Here is a 21,945-nt window from a genome sequence, read left to right as displayed (position 1 = left end):
CCAGGTGTTAAGAGGAAATGGTAACAACGTCTTCATCTCATCTCTTTTTGCACTCAAACTAATTACTTACTTACTTACTTTTAAAATCAGCTTTTCAGATTTTTACATTTGAAAGATGAGCCAAGAAGGAACGCAGGACAAAATGTGCGAATTCCAAAAGGTGAGAATGTTGATGGAGCAGCGACTCAATGTTACTGTTGAAGAAATATTTGGAGTGTTGGAAAGAACCATAGCAGAGTACGAGGAGGAACTTTCTAGGACAAAGGAGGAGAACAAACGTCTACAAGAACTACTGGATGCTGTTTTCAAACCTCAAGTTGTGCTACACAGAGCAGGTTTGTTTACATCTTTTTACCTTATCATGTCACCTAAAAGTCCATTCAAAAAGAATCAAGAGCTTGTATATTGCTCACTAAATTATTTGATTACACTCTTGGTTTTATTTGACATTGTCTTCATGATGATTATCCTGTAGAAACAAGATTGTTTCTTTTAGATTTTGCTATTGGGAGATGACACCTTTTTAAAATGACTGATTTATCAATTTTCTATTTGACATAAACAATCATTGTGTTGAAAGCCTCTGCATGAATTTAGATGTAGAAACAAGTTGCAAGATTAGAATGTATGAATGGCTTTGATGTGGAGCTTTATTTCAAAATAAAATATAAAAATATTCTATTAACACAGGGGTGCTCATTACGTCGATCGCGAGCTACCGGTCGATCTCGGAGGGTGTGTCAGTCGATCACCAGCCAGGCATTAAAAAAATAGTCCTAAAAATGAGCGATCATAAATCTTCACTATGACGTCACTTTCGTCACTTGATTGACATTCACGGCACCCGAGGGTCTTCTGAGATGACGCTGGCTGCTGCCAGCTCATTAAAATTACCGACTGGAAGGCGAGAAACACTTTATTTCAATAGACTCTGGCGCCGTACCTGTCGTCAAAACTCCAAAGACCGACTGCACAGTTGCACAATAAAAGCTCTGCTTCATCCTGCCTGCGCTAACAAAATAAGAGTCTCAGAAAGCTGGCGTGCACAAGCTAGCAAGCTACGGAGTCTGCCGACAATGTATTTCTTGTAAAGTGTATACAAAGGAGTACGGAAGCTGGACAAATAAGATGCCAAAAACCAACCACTTTCATGTGGTATTGGACAGAGAGGAGGACTTTTTTCTCCTCCATTCGAAAATGCGGACGTTTTTAGCGCCACTGTCTGATTCCTATCAATGCAAGTCATCAGAATCAGGTAATACACCAACTTATATTCTTGTCTTCATGAAAGAAAGGAATCTATATGTGTTAAACATTCTTGTATTATCTTTAAACACTTTTAACTTATTAACAATATTAACTATATGTGTTAAACATGCTTGTATTATCTTTAAACACCTTTAACTTATTAACAATATTAACTTTATGTGTTAAACATGCTTGTATTATCATTAAACACCTTTAACTTATTAACAATATTAACTTTATGTGTTAAACATGCCTGTATTATCTTTAAACACCTTAACTTGTTAACAATATTAACTATATGTGTTAAACATGCCTGCATTATCTTTAAACACCTTTAACTTATTAACAATATTAACTATATGTGTTAAACATGCCTGTATTATCTTTAAACACCTTAACTTGTTAACGATATTAACTATATGTGTTAAACATGCTTGTATTATCATTAAACACCTTTAACTTATTAACAATATTAACTATATGTGTTAAACATGCTTGTATTATCATTAAACACCTTTAACTTATTAACAATATTAACTATATGTGTTAAACATGCTTGTATTATCATTAAACACCTTTAACTTGTTAACAATATTAATTATATGTATTAAACATGCTTGCATTATCTTTAAACACCTTTAACTTGTTAACAATATTAACTATATGTATTAAACATACTTGTATTATCATTAAACACCTTTAATTTATTAACAATATTAACTATATGTATTAAACATTCTTGTATTATCATTAAACACCTTTAATATATTAACAATATTAACTATGTGTTAAACATGATTGCATTATCATTAAACACCTTTAATTTATTAACAATATTAACTATATGTCTTAAACATGCTTGCATTATCATTAAACACCTTTAACTTATTAACAAAAACATATATTTCATAAATACGTAAATTTAAATTATATATATGAATGAGGTAGATCCCCACGACTTGATCAATTGAAAAGTAGCTCGCCTGCAGAAAAAGTGTGAGCACCCCTGTATTAACATGACATGAGGGAAGAAGTTTCTACTTAGAGTGTCCGCCCTGAGATCAGTAGGTCGTGAGTTCAAACCCCGGCCGAGTCATACCAAATACTATAAAAATGGGAGCCATTACCTCCCTGCTTGGCTTGCAGCATCAGGGGTTGGAATTGGGGGTTAAATCACCAAAATGATTCCCGGGCGTGGCTGCTGCTGCTCACTGCTCCCCTCACCTCCCAGGGGGTGAACAAGGGGATGGGTCAAATGCAGAGTACAAATTCCACCACACCTAGTGTGTGTGTGACAATCATTGGTATTTTAACTTGACTTTTTTTCCGGGAAATGAAAAAGGTGGTGGTCAACCAAGCCAAGATGGCTGTTGTGCAGCAACCTGTGAGGCAACTCTCTTTGAGTACACAAAGGGCCTAGATCTGGGACGTCAAACATACGGCCCACGGGCCGGATCAGGCCCTCCAACAGGTTTTATCCGGCCCGCGGTACGAGTTTGCTAAGTACAAAAATGAGTCGAAATTTTTGAATGAAAGAAACTGCTGTTCTAAATGTGTGCAATAGCAATTCTTTGTATCTTTGTACCGTATTTTCCGCACTATGAGGCGCATCGGATTATAAGGCGCACCTTCAATGAATGGCATATTTCAAAACTTTGTTCATATATAAGGCGCACCGGATTATAAGGCGCACCTATGTCAACAAAACAGTCAGATAGGTCAGTCAAACTTTATTAATAGATAACAAACCAGCGTTCTGACAACTCCGTTCACTCCCAAAATGAATAAACAGCTGATTTACTCGTGTTACGTAAATCAAACGTGCAATCACAATATAGTAACACGTGAAATAGTGCAGAGCAATAACAATATATCAATAACTCAACGTTGCTCAAACGTTAATGTCACACAACACAACACACTAAATAAAAATGTAAAGCTCACTTTATGAAGTTATAGCTCATTCACAAATCCCTCGAATTCTTCCTCTTCAGTGTCCGAATTAAACAGTTGAGCGAATACGGCATCCAACATGGAAGTCGTCATTAATGGAGTCAGTGTCGTTGCCGTTTATTAGTTCAGTGACAATTCCTGCCTTCCTGAAAGCTCGGACCACAGATGAGACTGAATCAGCCCAGGCATTTACGATCCACTGGCAGATAGTGGCGTATGTCGTCTGGCGCTGTCTCCCTGTCTTGGTGAACGTCACGTGTGTTCGCCTTCTGTCATCCACTGTTCCCACACAGTTAGCATTCTAGCTTCGAATGCCCTGTTGACACCAATATCTAGCGGCTGGAGGTCTTTTGTCAATCCACCCGGAATGACGGCGAGTATTGAATTAAGCGCGTAAGCGTGTCTCTTAATGTGATGTTATGAGCTAGCAAATATAACAACTACACTACCCAGCATGCAACGATAGTGACGAGCATGCGCGGTAGCCCTGAGAAGCGTTGTTGTATGCTGGCAGTTAGAATGTGGTTATGAGCACGCTGTGAGTAAACGTTGAGAACTCAGTTAACACGCCTCGTCTGCATTATTTATAATTAGACAGACAACACACTTAATAGGAGCCATTTTGGGGTCTTTACATAAACACACAAATGGAAATGAAACGTCACATATCCCAGCATGCACCGCGCGCTTCTTCTTCTTCTACGGGGAAAAAAGATGGCGGCTGTTTACCGTAGTTGCGAGACCGAAACTTTATGAAAATTAATATTAATATTAACCCATATATAAGGTGCACCGGATTATAAGGCGCACTGTCAGCTTTTGAGAAAATTTGTGGTTTTTAGGTGCGCCTTATAGTGCGGAAAATACGGTAGATGATGCTACATATGTAAAAAAAAAAAAAAAAAGCACACCAGTCGGGGAAAATGAGCAAACTACATAAATAACATCCTTTAATTTTGATATTATTTTTTTATCTTGATAGATTGTAAATGAACACCAATGAGATGACTGATGAACATTATCACATCATTGATTCTGAGAGTGTAAAAAAGGACAAATAAAGATAGAATACTATTAACCGCAACATGTAAGTGTAAAAAAAACCCCAACAACATTATGATTTGTACATTTTCAAAATGTGTTTGTTCTATTTTTAAACAAAGAAAACAATCTGCAGTTGTCTATATTTTTAAGTTATCTTGCCGTGATTTTACCAGTCCGGCTAACTTTGGAGTAGATTTTTCTCCTTGTGGCTCCCCCATCTAAAATTAGTTTGACACCCCTGGCCTCGATCTTCCTGCGAAAAGCAGATACGATAAAAAAATCTAACTATGAAACGGAACAGATCTCTAAAGATACGTTGAGTAACATCAAGGATTTGTATCGTCCCGGAAGAGTTAGTGCTGCAAAGGATTCTGGGCATTTGTTCTGTTGTGTTTATGTTGTGTTACGGTGCGGATGTTCTCTCGAAATGTGTTTGTCATTCTTGTTTGGTGTGGATTCACAGTGTGGCATGTATTTCTAACAGTGTTAAAGGTTTTTATTCTGGCACCCTCAGTGTAACCTGTATCGCTGTTGATGAAGTATGCGTTGCATTCACTCGTGTGTGTCTACAGAAGCCACACATGATGTTAGAATGGATGAAAAGCGGACGTGACGATAGCTTGTAGAGTACGTTAAAGACAGTGCATTTAAGGCACGCCCCCAAGACTGTGGTCCGGGTGGACGAGATATAATGACTGATGAACACCTTCGTTGGATAATAAAGGTTGCCTCAGAGTTAGTGCTGCAAAGGATTCTGGGCATTTGTTCTGTTGTGTTTATGTTGTGTTACGGTGCGGATGTTCTCTCAATGTTTTTGTCATTCTTGTTTGGTGTGGATTCACAGTGTGGCGTGTATTTCTAACAGTGTTAAAGGTTTTTATACCGGCACCCTCAGTGTAACCTGTATCGCTGTTGATGAAGTATGCGTTGCATTCACTCGTGTGTGTCTACAGAAACCACACATATCTTGTGACTGGGTCTGAATGATGTTATAATGGATGAAAAGCGGACGTGACGATAGCTTGTAGAGTATGTTAAAGACAGTGCATTTAAGGCACGCCCCCAAGACTGTGGTCCGGGTGGACGAGATATAATGACTGATGAACACCTTCGTTGGATAATGAAGGTTGCCTCAGCTCAAAGCCTGAGCCCCGACATTAATGAACTAGCATCCAAGAAAAGATGGCAGGTATCTGGCTTGGGCACATCAGATTAGATCAGTGTGTTGCAAACTGAGCAGTTTAAAGTCCTGAATGGTTGGTTTATTCATTGTTATTTTATTTTCAAATGTGTTAGCCTGTGGAAAAAGTTAATGTTGATATTTACCTCAGAAGGCTGCAAATAGAAAAGAGGCATTCAATTTGTATTTAAATTGTATTTGATATGCCATTGATATTTTTTAATTATTATTATTATTATTTGCATGTCACTATAAAGGTATATAAGCCTTGCTTGTTCAATATTCAATGCAAAACTTGTTTGGGTCCCTATTAAAAGGTTAATTTGTTCAACCTTGGCCCGCGGCTTTGTTCAGTTTTACATTTTGGCCCACTCTGTATTTGAGTTTGACACCCCTGATGTAAACAAACAAGGACTAGGACCCGACAGCTGCCACCCGTGACTGCATATCCATTTAACTAACTAACTAATATTCAATCATCACCATATTTGATTTTTGTCCTGTTGTTGGTTAATAAAAGTCCACAAGTGGTCTACTTATAACCGAAGTTAGTTAACCGAAGTTAGTGATCATCTGCCATGTTTTGTTTGGTTTTTGGACACTTTTTAGTTCCTGTTTTCACTCCCTTGCTTTGTCACCATAGCAACCATTAGTTTCACCTGGTTCACATCCTCATGTCACGCACCCATACTTGCCAACCTTGAGACCTCCGATTTCGGGAGGTGGGGGCTGGGGGGGCGTGGTCGGGGGTGGGGCGAGGGTGTGGTCGGGGGCGGGGTTGGGGGCATGGTTAAGAGGGGAGGAGTATATTTACAGCTAGAATTCACCAAGTCAAGTATTTCATATATATATATATATATATATATATATACACACAGGTAAAAGCCAGTAAATTAGAATATTTTGAAAAACTTGATTTATTTCAGTAATTGCATTCAAAAGGTGTAACTTGTACATTATATTTATTCATTGCACACAGACTGATGCATTCAAATGTTTATTTCATTTAATTTTGATGATTTGAAGTGGCAACAAATGAAAATCCAAAATTCCGTGTGTCACAAAATTAGAATATTACTTAAGGCTAATACAAAAAAGGGATTTTTAGAAATGTTGGCCAACTGAAAAGTATGAAAATGAAAAATATGAGCATGTACAATACTCAATACTTGGTTGGAGCTCCTTTTGCCTCAATTACTGCGTTAATGCGGCGTGGCATGGAGTCGATGAGTTTCTGGCACTGCTCAGGTGTTATGAGAGCCCAGGTTGCTCTGATAGTGGCCTTCAACTCTTCTGCGTTTTTGGGTCTGGCATTCTGCATCTTCCTTTTCACAATACCCCACAGATTTTCTATGGGGCTAAGGTCAGGGGAGTTGGCGGGCCAATTTAGAACAGAAATACCATGGTCCGTAAACCAGGCACGGGTAGATTTTGCGCTGTGTGCAGGCGCCAAGTCCTGTTGGAACTTGAAATCTCCATCTCCATAGAGCAGGTCAGCAGCAGGAAGCATGAAGTGCTCTAAAACTTGCTGGTAGACGGCTGCGTTGACCCTGGATCTCAGGAAACAGAGTGGACCGACACCAGCAGATGACATGGCACCGGTTTGGTTTGCATTTCCTTTGGAAATCGAGGTCCCAGAGTCTGGAGGAAGACAGGAGAGGCACAGGATCCACGTTGCCTGAAGTCTAGTGTAAAGTTTCCACCATCAGTGATGGTTTGGGGTGCCATGTCATCTGCTGGTGTCGGTCCACTCTGTTTCCTGAGATCCAGGGTCAACGCAGCCATCAACCAGCAAGTTTTAGAGCACTTCATGCTTCCTGCTGCTGACCTGCTCTATGGAGATGGAGATTTCAAGTTCCAACAGGACTTGGCGCCTGCACACAGTGCAAAATCTATCCGTGCCTGGTTTACGGACCATGGTATTTCTGTTCTAAATTGGCCCGCCAACTCCCCTGACCTTAGCCCCATAGAAAATCTGTGGGGTATTGTGAAAAGGAAGATGCAGAATGCCAGACCCAAAAACGCAGAAGAGTTGAAGGCCACTATCAGAGCAACCTGGGCTCTCATAACACCTGAGCAGTGCCAGAAACTCATCGACTCCATGCCACGCCGCATTAACGCAGTAATTGAGGCAAAAGGAGCTCCAACCAAGTATTGAGTATTGTACATGCTCATATTTTTCATTTTCATACTTTTCAGTTGGCCAACATTTCTAAAAATCCCTTTTTTGTATTAGCCTTAAGTAATATTCTAATTTTGTGACACACGGAATTTTGGATTTTCATTTGTTGCCACTTCAAATCATCAAAATTAAATGAAATAAACATTTGAATGCATCAGTCTGTGTGCAATGAATAAATATAATGTACAAGTTACACCATTTGAATGGAATTACTGAAATAAATCAAGTTTTTCAAAATATTCTAATTTACTGGCTTTTACCTGTATATACAAGAAATACTTGACTTTCAGTGAATTCTAGCTATAAATATATATTTATTGTATTATATATATATATATAATAAATACTTGAATTTCAGCGTTCATTTATTTACACATATACACACACATACCACTCATCTACTCATTGTTGAGTTAAGGGTTGAATTGTCCATCCTTGTTCTATTCTCTGTCACTATTTTTCTAACCATGCTGCACACCCTCTCTGATGATGCATTGCTGTGTGGCACGCACAAAAGTGCTTTCATCAAATGCACTAGATGGCAGTATTGTCTCACAACATTGCTGTTTACGGCAGACGAACTGCTTTACGGTAGACGAAAACGTGACTGCTGTTGTTGTGTATTGTTACCGCGCTGGGAGGACGTTAATGAAACTGCCTAACAATAAACCCACATAAGAAACCAAGAACTCGCCCTCCATCATTCTACAGTTATAACGTGGGCAGGTATGCTGTTTATATTTTGGGAAAGCGGACTCAGGTCCGCATGGACCTGAGTCCGCCTGAATTTTGAGAGATTTTCGGGAGAAAATGTGTCCCGGGAGGTTTTCGGGAGAGGCGCTGAATTTCGGGAGTCTCCCGGAAAATCCGGGAGGGTTGGCAAGTATGTAATAAAGTACATTCAATACTTGTTGAAATACCCTTTTAAAAGACTTAAAAATGTAGCGCTTGCCAAAACGTAATTTGGAGTAATAAACAAAACGTAATGAACTTCAATATGATTTATTTAATTAAAATAACTGAGATGTCGTTTTTTTTTTTAATTGCAGAAAAGATGTGTCAGTAAGTAAATATTTTCCACATCACTTTATGTTAAATGCTATAATGTATAGTTGTGGGCTGATTTCAGCTTTTAAAAAGGTATTTCAACAAGTCAACAGTACTGAATAAATTGTATTATATTTTTAACTTTTGACATTTCGATCGAGTAACTTTAAACCAGAAAATATGTGTCAATAATTTTAAAACATACTGCAAGCATCATGTTGTAATTAAGGGTTATATTTAACATAAAGTCTATTTTTTAACTCGTTAAGAGTACTAATGGTGCTATAAAATGCTTGATTGACAGGACAAATATTTTAACATATTTATGAACAATATAACAATACATAATATAAGACTACGAGATAATGTAACAATATAAAACTATTAATACAATTAATTCTATCGCTGTTGAAGTTTTTTTTAAAAGCACGACACATCTCGCGAGAGCAGAGCAGCACTGTCTCCTGACGTCAAGTGTGCCAACTGTCGTAAAAACACATGAAGAAGAACAGATAAGTGAGCAGGACGCTAATAAGTTAGTGTTGTTATTTGTTCGCTATTGTGTAAATACTTATGTCGTACAAGGGACATATTTAATTATTTATTTCAGGGTAAAACGTCTCATTCCGCGAGAACTTTCTGCGTTGCTTAGCTAGTCGGTACTGTAAAGCTGAGAAGCGTCTCGTGCTAGTTAGCTTAGCTTGTTAGCTGCTAACAAAGAGACGCGGAAGTTATTTAAACATCGCTAAGTCGAGATCAAATGTGAGTGTAAAGTGTTGTGATTGTGTGAAAATGTGCGAAAGAACGATAGCAAAGTATGAGGAGGAACTTTGTCCAACAAAAGAGGAGAAGGAGCGACAACATCAACTACTGGACGCTGTTTTCAAGAAACATCAAGTTGTGTTACACAGAACAGGTTTGTTGACTTCTTACTCTCACATCTTTACTAACTTTATATTTCATTAGTAACACTTTTCTTAAACATATTGTGTATAGGGATGATGTTTCATAAGAAATTATCGAGTTCGAGCCTATAATCGAACCGATTCCTTATCGATTCTCTTAACGAGTCCAGATAGGTTGTTGTATATGGAAAAAAAACACACAATATTTGGTTTAACAAAAGCTCACTTTTATTTTATAAGAAAAAAATGTAATCTAATAAATAAGTAAATATTGACTGTTACCCCCCTAAAAAATAAAATAAAATAAATAAATATTGACTTGTTACCCAAAGTATATTAAAGGGGAACATTATCACAATTTCAAAAGGGTTAAAACCATTAAAAATCAGTTCCCAGTGGCTTATTTTATTTGTTGAAGTTTTTTTCAAAATCTTACCCATCACGCAATATCCCTAAAAAAAAGATTCAAAGTGCCTGATTTTAACCATCGTTACATACACCCGTCCATTTTCCTGTGACGTCACATAGTGATGCCAACACAAACAAACATGGCGGAAAGAACAGCAAGCTATAGCGACATTAGCTCGGATTCAGACTCGGATTTCAGCGGCTTAAGCGATTCAACAGATTACGCATGTATTGAAACGGATGGTTGTAGTGTGGAGGCAGGTAGCGAAAACGAAATTGAAGAAGAAACTGAAGCTATTGAGCCATATCGGTTTGAACCGTATGCAAGCGAAAACGACGAAAACGACACGACAGCCAGCGACACGGGAGAAAGCGAGGACAAATTCGGCGATCGCCTTCGAACCAACGATTGGTATGTGTTTGTTTGGCATTAAAGGAAACTAACAACTATGAACTAGGTTTACAGCATATGAAATACATTTGGCAACAACATGCACTTTGAGAGTGCAGACAGCCCAATTTTCATCAATTAATATATTTTGGAGACATACCCTCATGTCAGCAGGCCAGGGAAGCTAGGGTCGATATTCTTCTCTTGATCATCTTCGGTGGCATAAGGGACGGTGTGAGCCAAGACATCCAGGGGGTTTAGCTCGCTCGTCTGCGGGAACAAACTGCCGCCATTGCTTGCCGTGCTACCGAGGTCCTTTGTCCCTGAATTGCTCACACACTCCGGCAGATTCAATGGGGGTCTGGCGGCAGATTTCTTTGACTTTATCGTTGGAAATGCATCTGCTTTGAGTGTCGCAGGATATCCACACATTCTTGCCATCTCTGTCGTAGCATAGCTTTCGTCGGTAAAGTGTGCGGAACAAACGTCCAATTTCTTGCCACTTTGGCATCTTTGGGCCACTGGTGCAACTTGAATCCGTCCCTGTTCGTGTTGTTACACCCTCCGACAACACACCGACGAGGCATGATGTCTCCAAGGTACGGAAAACTGTCGGAAAAAACGGAAAATAACAGAGCTGATTTGACTCAGTGTTTGAGAAAATGGCGGATTGCTTCCCGATGTGACGTCACGTTGTGACGTCATCGCTCCGAGAGCGAATAATAGAAAGGCGTTTAATTCGCCAAAATTCACCCATTTAGAGTTCGGAAATCGGTTAAAAAAATATATGGTCTTTTTTCTGCAACATCAAGGTATATATTGACGCTTACATAGGTCTGGTGATAATGTTCCCCTTTAAGTGGGATTTTTCAGAAAAACAAATATATACAGTACCACAAACCCAATCTGTCTCTGTGATCACTATAGGTGTATAAATAATAATATAGTGTTAAATAAAAACAAAACTGAAAATAATACATCTCTCCAAAAAGTGCACTTATGCTGCTATTTGACATAACTGTTTGTTATGATGCTTTGACATTTTTGCACTTTATTTCTTCATTGAAAGAAAATTCTATGAAGAGAAAAGTTGTTTGCAAATGTGGTTACAATGCTAAAAAATGAGAAGTTAAAGCTAAAAAAAGAAATACACTTTATTGAGTTAACATTATTTCTTTATAGGGGGAAAGATGTGATGTTATGAGCTAGGGAATATAACAACTACACTACCCAGCATACAACGGGAGTGAGGAGCATGCGCGGTAGCCCCGAAAAGTGTTGTTGCATGTCGCCACCCGGCAACTAAGAATGAGGTTATGAGCACGCTGTGAAAGTAAACGTCAAGAACTCAGCCAACACGCCTCGTCTGCATTATTTATAATTAGACAGACAACACATATACAGTGTGATTTTGTTTTGTTTACAAGGAAAGAAAAACAAAAGTTAAAAAAGGGAGATACATGTTGTATATATATGTATGTGCTGCGGTTGCTTTAAGAATGTTGCGACAGCTGCCGTAAAGGAGGTGCGTTGCTAGCCTGGTTGCTATGTTTCCGGTTGGTTGTAAAAGTGTTAGTCATGTGTTTGTACCCTGCTCAAATCTCTCAGTAAAGTTATTCATTGGATTATACCTTTTGTTTTGAACTTTATTACACCTTGGAGCGCTTTTTCCGGTCCATTGTTTTTCCTGCTTTCCCTATCTGCGCCTAATGACTGAGCTATGTGACGTCATTTCTTGTGCTGTCCCACGGGGCATTTCTGGTCGGGGCGGGATTCGTTCCGAGGGATTCGAATAAAGAATCAACTCTTTTTCTTTACTATAGTGGTCTCGATAACGGGTACCGGTTCTCAAAAAGGGATTCGAGTCCGAGGACTCGGTTCTTTTCTTATCGAACAATCCGGGAAAACCGGTTTCGAGTATCATCCCTATTGATGGCGATACTCCATAAAAACACCACATAGTAAAACATGTCTTGGTAAGAGTTCTTTTTGGCACAGCCAGTAAAACTACCATAAAACTAGTATTTTATATGATGACAACACATACCGTATTTTCCGCACTATAAGCCGCACCTAAAAACCACAAATTTTCACAAAAGCTGACAGTGCGGCTTATAACCCGGTGCGCCTTATATATGGATTAATATAAATATTTATTTGCATAAAGTTTCGGTCTCGCAACTACGGTAAACAGCCGCCATCTTTTTTCCCCGTAGAAGAGGAAGCGCTTCTTCTTCTATGGTAAGCAACTGCCAAGGTAAGCACCCGCCCCCGTAGAAGAGGAAGCGCTTCTTCTTCTACGGTAAGCAACCACCCGCCCCCGTAGAAGAAGAAGCGCGCGGGTATTACGTTTCATTTCCTTTGTGTGTTTACATCTGTAAAGACCACAAAATGGTTCCTACTAAGCGACACGCGTATAACGCAGAATTTAAACTTAAGGCAATAAGTCATGCCGAAGAACACGGAAATAGAGCAGCAGCAAGAGAATATAACATAAGCCGGCCATTTTGGATCCCGTATTCGCCCAACTTTTTAATTCGGACACCGAAGGAGAAGAATTCGAGGGATTTATGAATGAAGAATAACTTCAGAAAGTGAGCGTTATGTTTATTTTGTGTGTTGTGACATTAACGTTCGAGCAACATTAAGTTATTGATGTTGCTATTGCTCTGCACTATTTTGAATTTTACTATGTTTGTGATTGCACATTTGCACATTACCGTACATTTTGGGAGTGAACAGAGTTGTTAGAACGCTGGTTTTTAATATATTATTAAAGTTTGACTGACCTATCTGACTGTTTTTTTGACATTCCCTTTAGCGCAGTTAGATGCGGCTTATAACACGGGGCGGCTTATAGGTGGACAAAGTTTTGAAATATGCCGTTCATTGAAGGCGCGGCTTATAACTCAGGGCGGCTTATGGTGCGGAAAATACGGTATTATGAATTATATTTTTTATTTCCTGTATGAAGTATTTTGAAATTGACATTTTTTGTACTCACTGTCCCACGTTTAATTTTAGTGGCTCAGACAAAAGTATGTCCCATGTTTTTATTGATTGTTTAGCTACACACTTTAAACATAACACACAAAATAACCCAACTGCTGTCATTGTGTTAACAGTGTCAGTCAAAAACTATTTATATTCTCTCTTAATCTTATTTACTTATTTACCCAACAGACGTCCAGCAGCCCCCCCACTTTAAGGAGGAAGAGGAGGATCCACAGCACCCCCACATTAAAGATGAAGAGGTGGAATGTTGGATCACTCAGGAGGAGGCTGATCTCACCAAGTTTCCACTGACTGTTGTCTCTGTGAAGACTGAAGAGCATGAAGACAAACCAACTGAGTCCTCACAGCTTCATCACAGTCCAAGTAAGCACATATCATTTTATTCTCAGGGCATTCAATCCATCACAACTGGACTGCTCACTTTGTCCTACAAAACCCAAAACCAGTAAAGTTGGCACGTTCTGTAATTTGTAAATAAAAACAGAATACAATGATTTGCAATTCCTTTTCAACTTATATTCAATTGAATAGACTGCAAAGACAAGATATTTAATGTTCGAACTGAGAAACACAACTTTTTTTTGTTTGCAAATAATCATAAACTTAGAATTTAATGGCAGCAACACATTGCAATAAAGTTGTCACATGGGAATTTTTACCACTGTGTTACATGGCCTTTCCTTTTAACAACCCTCAGTAAACGTTTGGGAACTGAGGAGACACATTTTTGAAGCGTTTCAGGTGGAATTCTTTCCCATTCTTGCTTGATGTACAGCTTAAGTTGTTCAACAGTCCGGGTGTCTCTGTTGTCATATTTTAGGCTTTATATTGCGCCACACATTTTCAATGGGAGACAGGTCTGGACTACAGGCAAGCCAGTCTAGTACCCGCACTCTTTCACTATGAAGCCACGCTGTTGTAACACGTGGCTTGGCATTGTCTTGCTGAAATAAGCAGGGGCGTCCATGATAACGTTGCTTGGATGGCAACATATGTTGCTCCAAAACCTGTATGTACCTTTCAGCATTTATTGTGCATTCACAGATGTGTAAGTTACCCATATTTTGGGCACTAATACACCCCCATACCATCACACATGCTGCCTTTTACATTTTGCGCCTATAACAATCCGAATGGTTCTTTTTCTCTTTGGTCCGGAGGACACGACATCCACAGTTTCCAAAAACAATTTGAAATGTGGACTTGTCAGACCACAGAACACTTGTCTACTTTGCATCATCCATCTTGGATAAACTCGGGCCCAGCGAAGCCAGCAGCGTTTCTGGGTGTTGTTGATAAATGGCTTTCGCTTTGCATAGTAGAGTTTTAACTTGCACTTACAGATGTAGTGAACAATTGTAGTTACTGACAGTGTTTTTTTTAAAGTGTTTCTGAGCCCATGTGGTGATATCCTTTACACACTGATGTCGCTTTTTGATGCAGTACCGCCTGAGGGATGGAAGCTCCATAATATAATCGCTTACGTGCAGTGATTTCTCCAGATTTTCTGAACCTTTTGATGATATTACCGACCGTAGATGGTGAAATCCATGAATTCCTTGCAAAAGCTTTTTGAGAAATGTTGTTCTTAAACTGTTTGACAATTTGCTCACACATTTTTTCACAAAGTGGTGACCCTCGCCCCATCCTTGTTTGTGAATGACTTAGCATTTCATGGAAGCTGCTTTTATACCCAATCATGGCACCCACCTGTTCCCAATTAGCCTGTTCACCTGTGGGATGTTCCAAATAAGTGTTTGATGAGCATTCCTCAACTGTCTCACTCTTTTTTGCCACTTGTGCCAGATTTCTTGAAACATGTTGCAGGCATCAAATTCCCAATGAGCTGATATTTGCAAAAAATAACTAAGTTTTCCATTTTGAATGTTAAGTATCTTGTCTTTGCAGTCCATTCAATTGAATATAAGTTGAAAAGGATTTGCAAATCATTGTATTTTGTTTTTATTTACGATTTACACAACGTGCCAACTTCACTAGTTTTGGGTTTTGTAGAATGTATAACCATTTAAATATGTCAGGAAAAAAGCAAACACATATTCATCAGTTGTTTATATAGATCACCTAAGTCAAGTATAGAAACATTTGAAGATTGGATCAAGGCAAATTACATGGACAATGGTCAACAATTATTTTATGTGGTGACTTTAATATTGACTTTTTGAACCCTAACAAGCAAAAGTCCATTGATGACTTCATTGATACAAAGTACAGCATCAGTTTATATCATAAAATCACAAAGCCAAGCAGAATCAGAGGACACTGTGCCATACTTATTGATCATATTTTTACTATTAATGATTTTGATAACAACACTACAAGTGGTCTACTTATAACCGACGTTAGTGATCATCTGCCAGTTTTGACAATATATGATGGAAACTACAAGAAGCAGAACATGGAAGACAAAAATGTGAAGACTATGCACAGAGAAGAGGATGATTGCTTTAAAAAATGAGCTAGAAAAGCAAAATTGGGACAATGTCTACAATGAAAATGATGTTGATGACGCACATGAACATTTCTTAAACACGTTCATAATACTTTATGACAAACATTGTCCATGGAAACAACTCAGTAGAAAGCAGAGAAAGAACAATCAATAATGGATGACAAAAGGATTAAAAACTGCTTGTAATTAGAAGAATACATTATATAGAAAATGTATAACACAAAGAACTACAGAGACAGGAAATAAGTACAAAAGTATAAAAACAAGCTAACTACCGTACTACGAACATGTAGAACATAATATTACAGTCAAAAACAGAAACAAAAGCAATATGTGAGCAACATGGGGCATCCTCAATAGCATTATTAAAAATGGCACTAAGAGGTATTACCCCCAATACTTCTCAGACGGAAACAAAAATAATGACAACATGAAGGAAGTAGTTGAAAGTTTCAATAATTACTTTGTAAATATTGGACCAAAATTGGAGGAAAGGATTCCAGACCCAGTTTCAACTGAGGACTATAACGACACTATAGATATAAATCCCATTTCAATGTTCCTCAATAATGGGACACAGGAGGAAATACACTATATTGCCAAAAGTATTTGGACACCCATCCAAATGATCAGAATCAGTTGTCCTATTCACTTGGCCCGGCCACAGGTGTATAAAATCAAGCACTTAGGCGTGGAGACCGTTTCTACAAACATCTGTGAAAGAATGGGCCGCTCTCAGGAGCTCAGTGATTTCTAGCATGGAACTGTCATAGGATGCCACCTGTGCAACAAATCTAGTCGTGAAATTTCCGAGCTCTGAAATATTTCAAAGTCAACTGTCGGCTTTATTATAAGAAAATGTAAGAGGTTGGGAACAACAGGTGGGGGTCATAAGAGAATATAGGACACACTATCTGTCAAATAGTCAAAAACCCATCAATCAAAATGATTTATGACCTTTAAAGGGGAACATTATCACAATTTCAGAAGGGTTAAAACCATTAAAAATCAGTTCCCAGTGGCTTATTTTATTTTTCAAAGTTTTTTTCAAAATTTTACCCATGACGCAATATCCCTAAAAAAAGCTTCAAAGTGCCTGATTTTAACCATCGTTATATACACCCGTCCATTTTCCTGTGACGTCACATAGTGATGCCAATACAAACAAACATGGCGGATAGAACAGCAAGCTATAGCGACATTAGCTCGGATTCAGACTCGGATTTCAGCGGCTTAAGCGATTCAACAGATTACGCATGTATTGAAACGGATGGTTGTAGTGTGGAGGCAGGTAGCGAAAACAAAATTGAAGAAGAAACTGAAGCTATTGAGCCATATCGGTTTGAACCGTATGCAAGCGAAACCGACGAAAACGACACGACAGCCAGCGACACGGGAGAAAGCGAGGACGAATTTGGCGATCGCCTTCTAACCAACGATTGGTATGTGTTTGTTTGGCATTAAAGGAAACTAACAACTATGAACTAGGTTTACAGCATATTAAATACATTTGGCAACAACATGCACTTAAAGAGTGCAGACAGCCCAATTTTCATCAATTAATATATTTTGGAGACATACCCTCATGTCAGCAGGCCAGGGAAGCTAGGGTCGATATTCTTCTCTTGATCATCTTTGGTGGCATAAGGGACGGTGTGAGCCAAGACATCCAGGGGGTTTAGCTCGCTCGTCTGCGGGAACAAACTGCCGCCATTGCTTGCTGTGCTACCGAGGTCCTTTGTCCCTGAATTGCTCACACACTCCGGCAGATTCAATGGGGGTCTGGCGGCAGATTTCTTTGACTTTATCGTTGGAAATGCATCTGCTTTGAGTGTCGCAGGATATCCACACATTCTTGCCATCTCTGTCGTAGCATAGCTTTCGTCGGTAAAGTGTGCGGAACAAACGTCCAATTTCTTGCCACTTTCGCATCTTTGGGCCACTGGTGCAACTTGAATCCGTCCCTGTTCGTGTTGTTACACCCTCCGACAACACACCGACGAGGCATGATGTCTCCAAGGTACGGAAAACAGTCGAAAAAACGGAAAATAACAGAGCTGATTTGACTCGGTGTTTGAGAAAATGGCGGATTGCTTCCCGATGTGACGCCACGTTGTGACGTCATCGCTCCGAGAGCGAATATTAGAAAGGCGTTTAATTTGCCAAAATTCACCCATTTAGAGTTCGGAAATCGGTTAAAAAAATATATGGTCTTTTTTCTGCAACATCAAGGTACATATTGATGTTTACATAGGTCTGGTGATAATGTTCCCCTTTAAGCCACGCCCTGGCTTCCGGTGTGATCAGTAGGTCACTGACAGTATGATTTGACTGATCTATAAAGTTGATCATGTATTTTACAGTCAGATACTAATAGTCTGATTTGTCAGATGTCAGTTGTTTTGAAAATCTATGAAGATGTGTCCATGTCATCTCTATATATCTTATATATTTCATTTAACAGGAGCGTGTATGTGAACTATACAACGCCTCTTCATTGTTGGAACTCTGTAAAATGGAGAGGGTGCAATGTTATGCATGTTAATGTGTGCGTGTGCGTGTGTGGTCCCACCCAGGAAGGATAGAAGAATGTCTTGTGCTACCATGAGGGTTTGTGTGGGCTCAGCCTTATCCCTGCGTGCCACTTCAGAGTAGAAACTTGAGGAAAAGTCCTGTTTATTTCTAATAAAATTGTAATGTGTCCTGCAGACGTCTGTGAAGAACATCTTCTCTCTGAGCAACATGAGTGGAGCTTCAGGATGGCGAAGGAGGAGCCTCAGCCCTCTTACTTTAAAGAGGAAGACAAGGACCCACTCACCCCCCACTTTAAAGATGAAGAGGTCCCAGAGACCCCACACTTTATAAAGAAAGTGAAGGACCCACTGACCCCCAACATTAAACAGAATACGGAGGAACCACTGACCACCCACTTTAAAAAGGAAGAGGAGGCGCCACATACCTCCCGCATTAAAGAAGAGGAGGTGGAACACAGCATCAGTCAGGAGGGAGATAATCTTGAAGGACTGGTGGAGTTCCCAGTGACTGGTGTCCCTGTGAAGAGTGAAGATGATGAGGTCAAAGGTGAAAGTGAGGAGAAGAGAGAGGCGGAGCCTCCAAGCAGCAGCTCAACACAACACATGACAACAGAAGCTGATGGAGACCACTGTGGAGGATCACAAGCAGACAAGCTCTTAGCTCCACTATCAGATAGTGAGGACACAACGTCACACTCTCCTGACACTGATGATGAAGACTCTAAAGATGATAAGACATGTCACACTGACAACACTCACTTCAAATGTTCTCACTGCGACAAATCCTTTAAATACCGTTGTCTTCTGAAAAGACACATGAGTACACACACTGGAGAAAAACCTTTTACCTGTTCAATCTGTAGTAAAGGTTTTTTAGAGAGTTGCAATTTGAAAGTACACATGAGAACACACACTGGTGAAAAACCTTTTATCTGTTCAATCTGTGGTAAAGGTTTTACTCACAGTCAGAATTTGAAAGTACACATGAGAACACACACTGGTGAAAAACTTTTTTCCTGTTTAACCTGTGGTAAAGGTTTTGCACAAAGTCAGAGTTTGAAAAAACACATGAAAGTACACAGTGGAGAAAAACCTTATGTCTGTTCAGTCTGTAGTAAAAGTTTTGCACAAAGAAACCATTTGGAAGTACACAAGAGAACACACACTGGTGAAAAACCTTTTACCTGCTCAATCTGTGGTAAAGGTTTTAGAGAAAGTCACAATATGAAAACACACAAGAGAACACACACTGGTGAAAAATCACACTCCTGTTCAATCTGCAACAGAAGCTTTTGTCAACGAACAAACCTTGTAGCACACATGAGAACACACCCAGGAGAGAAAGTGTTGAGCTGCAGTGTGTGTGGTGAAAGATTCTCTCATAAGTACCAGTGTGAGAAACACAAGTGTGCTGGTGAGAACAGCAGCAGCAAATGAAACTGCAGGATTTGAAATAAACTGTCAAGACTTAAATTTTGACTTTCTAACAACATCAGCACATATAACATGTGTGACATTGTTGTTTGTGTAACAATGCTTCTACATTTATGGATTATATATTTTTTATTAGTGCTTTTTTCAGTCAAGTACATGCATTAATATGCAACTTTGTGTACTTTTACTAAAAAAGAACAGAACAATTTGACTGAAAAAGTGACAGTAAACAGTACAATGATTTTTTTTACACACAAACATTTTATGTGTATATATAATCATAATACAATTTTAGACTTATTCCTAAGTGTTTTCTATAGGTGTTTGAAATATTGAAGTGTTACATATTTTCATTTCTAATTGTTAATGATCCCATAGATTAGCACTTTCATATGATATACCGTATTTTCCGCACTATTAGCCGCACCTAAAAACCACAAATGTACTCAAAAGCTGACAGTGCGGCTTATAACCCGGTGCGCTTTATATATGGATTAATATTAAGATTCATTTTCATAAAGTTTCGGTCTCGCAACTACGGTAAACAGCCGCCATCTTTTTTCCCCGTAGAAGAGGAAGTGCTTCTTCTTCTACGCAAGCAACCGCCAAGGTAAGCACCCGCCCCCATAGAACAGGAAGCGCTTCTTCTTCTACTGTAAGCAACCACCCGCCCGCGTAGAAGAAGAAGAAGAAGCGCGCGGATATTACGTTTCATTTCCTTTGTGTGTTTACATCTGTAAAGACCACAAAATGGCTCCTACTAAGCGACAGGTTTCCGGTTCATGAAAAGACGCAATCTCTCCATCCGCACACGGACTACTATTTCACAGCAACTGCCTAAAGACTTTCAAGAAAAGCTGGCTACTTTCCGTGCATATTGTAAAAACAAGATAGCTGAAAAAAAGATCCGGCCAGAGAACATTATCAACATGGACGAGGTTCCACTGACTTTTGATATTCCTGTGAACCGCACTGTGGATACAACGGGAGCACGTACGGTGAATATTCGCACCACAGGGAATGAGAAGTCATCCTTCACTGTGGTTCTAGCTTGCCATGCTAATGGCCAGAAACTTCCACCCATGGTGATATTCAAAAGGAAGACCTTGCCAAAAGAGACCTTTCCAGCCGGCGTCATCATAAAAGCTAACTCGAAGGGATGGATGGATGAAGAAAAGGTGAGCGAGTGGTTAAGGGAAGTTTACGCGAAGAGGCCGGGTGGCTTTTTTCACGCAGCTCCGTCCATGTTGATATACGACTCCATGCGCGCCCACATCACGCTGGTTTTTAATATATTATTAAAGTTTGACTGACCTATCTGACTGTTTTTTTGACATTCCTTTAGCGCAGTTAGATGCGGCTTATAACACGGGGCGTCTTATAGGTGGACAAAGTTTTGAAATATGCCGTTCATTGAAGGCGCGGCTTATAACCCAGGGCGGCTTATGGTGCGGAAAATACGGTAACTATTTACTGGTTCACATCTGAAACCTCTTCTGGACCACTTCAGGAAGCATATTATTATTTACTTTATACATCATTTGAACAGTTGTCTTTTATACATTTGTAAAATGTGTGATTTCATGAATCATTTGTTGGATCTCTATAATCCATTTTATTAATGATCTTTATTACTCTCTTTTGTAATATGATGATTGTGTTGTGATTGTTTTATATGTATGTCCCCAGACCTTTATGCAATATAAAAGTGAGAGAAAATGTCTGAATTGTTTGTGGAAGGATAGTTTTGTTCTTACAAATTTACATTTGCGGATTTAAAAAAAAACAACCCATTATTGTGTTTTAAACATTTTTATAGTTTTTTTTTCTTTCTTAACATCCCCAAAACAACATCAATATCACTCAAAGTTTGGAGTGTCAGGCAAAAGCCAATATTGTACATCATCTAAGGCTGAAACGACGCGTCGACGTCATCGGTTACGTAAATACGTCGACGCCGTTTTTGTGCGTCGGCGCGTCGCATATTTACGTCACACTACTGTCATGGCGGAGCGCAAAGCAGACGATGCGAGCGAGGGGGAAAAAAGCACGCCAAAAGTCGTCAAAAGTGTGGGAGTATTTCAATAAACGCCTAATAATGTTGTTGTATGCACACTGTGTCGAGCGGAAATGG

General features: G+C 39.2%; 1 protein-coding gene across 1 annotated transcript; it reads left to right on the top strand.

Moving 5' to 3' along the window:
- Nucleotides 1-115: 115 nt before the first annotated feature.
- On the top strand, nucleotides 116-20,717 carry LOC133575705 (uncharacterized). Its single transcript, XM_061928484.1, has 3 exons — nucleotides 116-335; nucleotides 13,542-13,736; nucleotides 18,553-20,717. The coding sequence occupies exons 1-3, from the start codon at nucleotides 116-118 to the stop codon at nucleotides 19,812-19,814; spliced, it is 1,677 nt and encodes a 558-aa protein (XP_061784468.1). The 3' UTR covers nucleotides 19,815-20,717.
- Nucleotides 20,718-21,945: the final 1,228 nt, after the last annotated feature.

This window comes from Nerophis lumbriciformis, linkage group LG33 (assembly GCF_033978685.3).
Source record: "Nerophis lumbriciformis linkage group LG33, RoL_Nlum_v2.1, whole genome shotgun sequence".
Taxonomy (NCBI): Eukaryota; Metazoa; Chordata; class Actinopteri; order Syngnathiformes; family Syngnathidae; genus Nerophis; species Nerophis lumbriciformis.
Note: the sequence above shows the minus strand (reverse complement) of the source record. Positions and strands in the feature narration are given on the sequence as shown.